Raw genomic sequence first — 6,291 nt, forward strand, 5'->3', positions numbered from 1 at the left:
CCCTCATCCTGTGATAAGCCTGTGCCTCCTCCCCTCCCCCTTCCCCTTTTCCTTTCACACCGACCTCAGCTGCCATCACACGTGGATAAACCTGTTCCAAATACTGGATGTGATACATCCTATTTATCTATTTATTTATTTAGTGGTACAGGAGTGGAACCCAGGAGCATTCTACTTCCGAGCTACACCCCCAGCCCTATTTTTATTCTTTATTTTGAAACAGGGTTTCACTGAGTTGCACAGGGCCTCACTAAGTAGTAGCTGAGGCTGTCCGCGAACAGAGACCCTCCTGTCTCAGCCTCCCGAATGCTGGGATTACAAGCCTGTGCCACCACGCCTGGCTGATATATCCCATTTTTAGTATCTTTAAATGTTACACTACTCTGGGAAATGATGTAATGAAGGTCTAATCCATGTGTTCAGAAAAATTTTTGTTTGAAGAATACCTATCATATAAATTATACTTGTCATGATAATAATAATAAATATAGCATACAAATTGCAGATAATATAATATCACATAAACCCCCAATAAACTATCTACATATGGTTCAGTGAATGTTGAAATATTCTTTTATTATAATACTTAACTGTTTCTTCTGTGTGTGTGTGTGTGTGTGTGTGTGTGTGTGTGTGTGTGTGTGTGTTTTACTGGGGATTGAATCCAGGAGCATTATATTATACCTCCAAACTATACCCTCATATTTATTGTATTTAATTTTTTATGTTGAAATGGTCTCACTAAGTTGCCAAAGGCCTTGCTAATTTGCCTGCAATATTTGGCCCCCAAGTACTGGAATTATAGTCATGTGCCAACCACGTCCAACTATTAACTATTTCTTAAATATTCTCTGCAATCAGCAAGGTCAAAGTATTGGATATAATTATGATTCATTATGTTTTAAAATTTTACCACCCCTACTCCCTGCTGTATGGTCTTAGCTTTAGTCCATTTAAACACTACAGGTTACACCCCCACCTTTTTATTTATTTATTTTTATTGTGGAACAGAGTTTGTGTTGAGTTGCTGAAGGTCCCGCTGAGTTTCTAAGGTTGGCCTCAAACCTGTGGTCTTCATACCTTAGCCTCTCATGTACTGGGATGACAGCCGTTGTGAGCTTCCTGTATTCTCTGTTTTATTGGTGCATTGTAGCCATACATCTCCACTGGTTCCACAGTATGGCAATTATAAATTGTCTATGTTTATAAACATAGACATGCATGCATTGCTATGGTAGTCTTTTCTTTCTTTCTTTCTTTCTTTCTTTCTTTCTTTCTTTCTTTCTTTCTTTCTTTCTTTCGATACCCAGGAGTGGTATTGTTATGGTTATGGTGATGCTGTGGGTTCTTTTCCTCAGCCCATATAGAAATAATGAGCCAGGACAAGCAGTTGCAATTGCAGCACTTAAGCAAGTTTTATTATAAGGAAAGAGAGAGAAAAAAGAAAAACAGCAGTTTTGGAAGAGGCTGGAGTGTCTGAGAAGAGTGTTCCATCTTCCCCAAATTTCTGATCTAAAATAGGGTCTTCTGTCACCATATCTAGTTCTCCCCAGCCCCAGTTGTACCAGCGCACGGACCCTGGCCCATTTCTCATTCTTGTTCCGCCTACCAAATGCAGGTGCTGATATGTCTGCTTAGTGGTTAGTGTCGACATGAGAGAATGCAGGACGTTTCTTTAGCTCCTTTTAAAATCCTTTATCTTTACCAGGACAGCCAGCCTGGCCTGAAATTATTGGACTAATTTTCAAGATTTAGAACAGTTTTTATTTTCAGGTTTCAGTGTCTGCCTGCAGCACAGCAAGTCACGCGGGTGTTCTTATCTTCGGAGTCATGGCAGCAGCCTGTCTGTAGCTCCTCACCTTGCTTGCTTGCATAGGGGAAGCACACAGCTGCCTAGGTACGGTGTAAGGGGCTTTAGCCATTGCTGCATTTTAATTAACAGTCAATACTGGGTCAGTAGAGTTTCTAAGTAGAGTTTCTACTGGGTCGGTAGAATTTTCTAAGACTGTACCCAAACAAAGTGTGCTATGACTAGAACCCCTGACTTCAGCTCTACTTCAATAAAACCTGAGCACAGAAACTGTATTTAGAGCCTTGACAGCATGCATCCAACACAGCACAGCTAGACAGAAATAGTCTCGAGTGTGAGGGAAGTTGAACTGCCCCTGCTGTGATGTTTTTTTTTTTAAAACCATTTTGGAAGAATGTAGAGTCAGAAGTGACAGGCATTCTGGTTCATCAGGAATTCTATCACCTTGTCTTGATCTGGAAATCGGAGTCAAAAGCCACTGATAAACAGGCATGGTGGTACACACCTGTAATTCTAGTATACGGGAAGCTGAGACAGGAAGATCGCAGGTTCCAAGCCATCCTCAGCAACGTAATGAGACTCTAAGAAACCTACCAGGACAGTTTTTAGAACACAAAATAAAAAGGGTTAGGGGTATATCTTGGAGCTAGAATACTCCTAGGTTCAATCCCCCAAACAAGAACCAAACGACGTATCATAGGAGGGAAGTCATCCTACTGGTGAGCTTTCCCACAGCGCCCTTCATGTCCCTGCTCCGCAGGCTGTAGATGAAGGGGTTCAGCATTGGAGGGACCACAGAGTACATCACCGAGGCCACCGCCATCTTCCTGGGCGAGTTGGTCACCGCAGAGCTGATGTACACGCCCAAAGCTGTCCCATAGAACAAGGAGACGACAGACAGGTGGGACCCGCAGGTGGAAAAGGCTTTCTGCTTTCCTTCTGATGATGGCGTTCTCAGGACAGAGGACACGATGCGGACATAAGAGAAGATGATTCCAGAAAGAGGCATACCACCAAATATGAGCACTACTACATAGATCAGGATGTTGTCGAGGAGGGTGTCAGAGCAGGCGAGCCTGAGGACCTGCGTGAGCTCACAGAAGAAGTGAGGGATCTCCAGGTGTGTGCAGAAGGACAGCCGCAGCAGCATCAGGCCGTGCATCAGAGCGTCCAAAATGCTTATGCACAGAGAGACCAGAACCAGCAGGACGCAGAGGCAGGAATTCATAAGGACCGTGTACCTCAGCGGGTGGCAGATGGCCACGTAGCGGTCATAGGCCATTATTGCTAGGAGAAAATTTTCCAAGACTACAAAACATACAACAAAACAGGCCTGGGCGAGGCAGCCTGCGTAGGAGATGCTCTGGTCCTGCGTCTGGATGCTCACCAGCATCTTGGGGATCATGGTTGTACTCATACAGACATCATTCAGGGACAGGTTGCAGAGGAAGAAGTACATGGGGGTGTGCAGGTGGGAGTCGGAGCTGACGGCCAGGACGATGAGCAGGTTCCCCAGGACGGTGACCAGGTACATGGACAGGAACAGGCTGAAGACGAGCGGCTGCAGGGCTGGGTTGTCTGTGAGTCCCAGCAGAAGAAATTTAGAAGGAGCTGTCTGGTTTCTGGGCTCCATGTTGCTGGTGAATCTGGTGGAGATCACACGGTGTATGGGGAAGCTGCTGTGGTCATTGGGAATCTGATAGAAAGGCAAAGGCTTGTTTCTTAACCCCAGCTCACAGCTGATGCATCTCAGGGGTGAGAAACAGTCATCTGTGCTTCAGCCCATTCTCTGAATGGCTGCTGGGGATAACGAACCTTGGAAACCAGTTAAAAATAAGACTTTCTCATGGATACTTTAATGGAATGACTATTCAGAGATTTCCCTCTGCTGATTTCTCCCACCACCCATCTTATTCATTCATCCCCGCCGCCCCCGTCAGTTGACACCAAATTTACTGAATGCCTACTCTGTTTCACACATTATGCTATGTGCTGAGAGATGAACACAGGTGAGACATGGCTTTAAAAGCCAAGGTTGCCAGGCTAAGACAGGAAGACCTCGGGTTCAAGCTAGCCTCAGAAACTCAGTGAGACCCTCACCAATTTAGTAAGATCTGGTTTTAAAACAAAAAAATGAAAATGGCTGGGAGTGTAGCTCAGAGATAGAACACCTCTGAATTCAATGCCCAGTACCACAAAAACAAGCAACAAAAACAAAACAAAAACAAGACAATAGAAGTAGAAATAAAGAGCACAGCCCTAGCGTTATAAATGCAAAAAACCGGAGAAGAGTTTAATGTGTTCACCTGCTTCTGGGAATGATGTTCTTGTAGAAAAGAAAGAAAGAAACATCAGTAAGACCTATGTTAATTTGACATGGGCACATGCTGAAGTGTATAGGAGTTAAAATAAAGCGAATACGCAATCAATCACGCACATGAACCACTCTTCCAAGCCCTTCACCACTCAGAGACGTCACTCATCTGATCGATGTCAAGGGCAACGTGGCTCACATCACACTGTACTGAGTGAGGATGGGTGGTGGGTCTCAGGAAGCTCAGGCAGACGCATGAGTCAGGGCAGTCCTGGCCATGATGCTCCCTGGAAAGAGGCTCACCTGGGTGATGCCAGGTGGCTAAATGAGACCTCAGCTGACTCCTGGAGCCCCTGCATCCCTGGAGGTTCAAGACCCAGAGCTTCTCATTAGAGCAGACATTGAAAAACACTCTCACCCCAAGAGGGCAAGTCCTTAAGGACCAGCTATGGGAAGTGGGGAATCAGGCAGCTGAGTCCCCATCCTTGAGGCTACGTTGGCACCGTTGATCTCTCCATTGTGTCTGCTCCTGTCCGTCCACACACTTCACTCACAAAACACAGGGGACCTCCCTAGTGGATTTCTGTTCTGATTCAAGTTACAAAGGCATCTCTATTTGAGGGATGATGTAACAATGCCTGATTCAGTTTTTGGTATGAATGTATTTCCCATGTAAGCAGGTATGAATAATGCCTTTCCAAGTGTCAGCTGTCATGTTGTATCAGTCGGCTTTCCCTCCTAACAGAGGTTCCAGGGCATGGTCACATGGCTTGCTGCTTTTAGACCGTGACAGCATCATGATGTTATAGGAAGAACATGGTAGTGGAGACCAGTTTTCTTCATGGCAATCAGAGGAGAAAGGCGAGAGCCTTTAGTCCCAATATCTTCTCAAGGCAAGGTCCCCAGTCAACTAAAACCCTTCCAATATGCTCAACCACCTTGAAATAACAACACCTCTCAGGACTGCCAAAGCCCAGTTACCAAGACTGTAACACAGGGGTGTTGGGAGACAAATACCCACACTATAGCATCATAAAGAAGCATACACTCAGCATACTTTATCATTAGTGGGTGTTTGGTGAACCATTATTTTTGTTTCTCACATTTTAAATAGATTCTGGCTACATTCCCATGGATCACTACTCACCGGTAGAAACACAGACAGGTTGTGACTCTCTACTCAGAATTTTATAAGCAGCACCTTCACTCCTAGCACTGTATGTCAAAGCATTTTTTCTCACACTTGGGAACTTGGAGGTAGTATTCTTAATCTTGGTTTTAAATTTAGTTGCTAACCCAATTACAAAATGATAAAAAAAAACAGTATTAGAGAGATGTTTATGAACTCAGCACATTAAATTTGATTTCAAGCATCATTGAATAAATGTAAATACAATTGCAGGACAGGGAAGTGTTTATTCAAAACTCTTCACAATGTTGGCGGGGTGTAATTGAGTACAGTCACTTAGAGATCAGTGTGGAGGTTTCTCAAAAGACTAAAAATGGAGCCACCCTATGATCCAGCCATACTACTCCTGGGTATCCTTCCAAAAGAAAGTCAAAACACCACATGAAAGTCAGTTCACTGTATTTTGAACACCATCACAACAACCAAGTTATGATACCAACCTAGGTGTCCATCAACAGATGAATGGATAAAGAAAATGTGAATTATATACAGAATGTAATTTTACTCAGAAAGAACAGAATTGTGCCATTTTCAGGCAAACAATGAAACTAGAGAATATTATGATACATAAGATCAACCAGTCTCAGAAAGCCAAGGGTTGTATGTTTTCCTTAATATGTGAAAGCTAGAGAGAATATAGGAAACAGGAGGAACTTCAGGTAAGTAAGAAGAGAGATTAGTACAACAGGAGAGGGGAATTGGGGTAAAGTGGAAGGGAAGAGAAAATGAGACTTAATGAAGAGATTGGTTCAAACAACGCTATGTCCATATAAGAAGGTATCACTACCAATCTCTCTAACGTGCATGGGAAGGGGGGAAGTGGAGTGGGACCTGAAGGGAGACCACCAAGAGCTGTGTGGGTGTATGCGCATGCCACATGGTGCCCCACTATAGTGCATAATTGCAATGTGTACTGTTATAATGTATAATAACAGCCCTTGCTCCATTTATGCCACTCAGCAGCGATCAAATAAAAAC

At 43.9% G+C, this 6,291-nt stretch overlaps 1 protein-coding gene across 1 annotated transcript; it reads right to left on the bottom strand.

Moving 5' to 3' along the window:
- Nucleotides 1-2,504: 2,504 nt before the first annotated feature.
- LOC308276385 (olfactory receptor 7G2-like) lies at nucleotides 2,505-3,443 on the bottom strand (the record flags this gene model as incomplete). The annotated part of the gene is made up of 1 exon (XM_080715119.1): nucleotides 2,505-3,443. One exon carries the CDS (start codon nucleotides 3,441-3,443, stop codon nucleotides 2,505-2,507), a length of 939 nt encoding a protein of 312 aa, XP_080571245.1.
- Between the last annotated feature and the right edge of the window lie 2,848 nt (nucleotides 3,444-6,291).

This window comes from Muscardinus avellanarius (assembly GCF_963383645.1).
Source record: "Muscardinus avellanarius genome assembly, chromosome: 18".
Taxonomy (NCBI): domain Eukaryota; kingdom Metazoa; phylum Chordata; class Mammalia; order Rodentia; family Gliridae; genus Muscardinus; species Muscardinus avellanarius.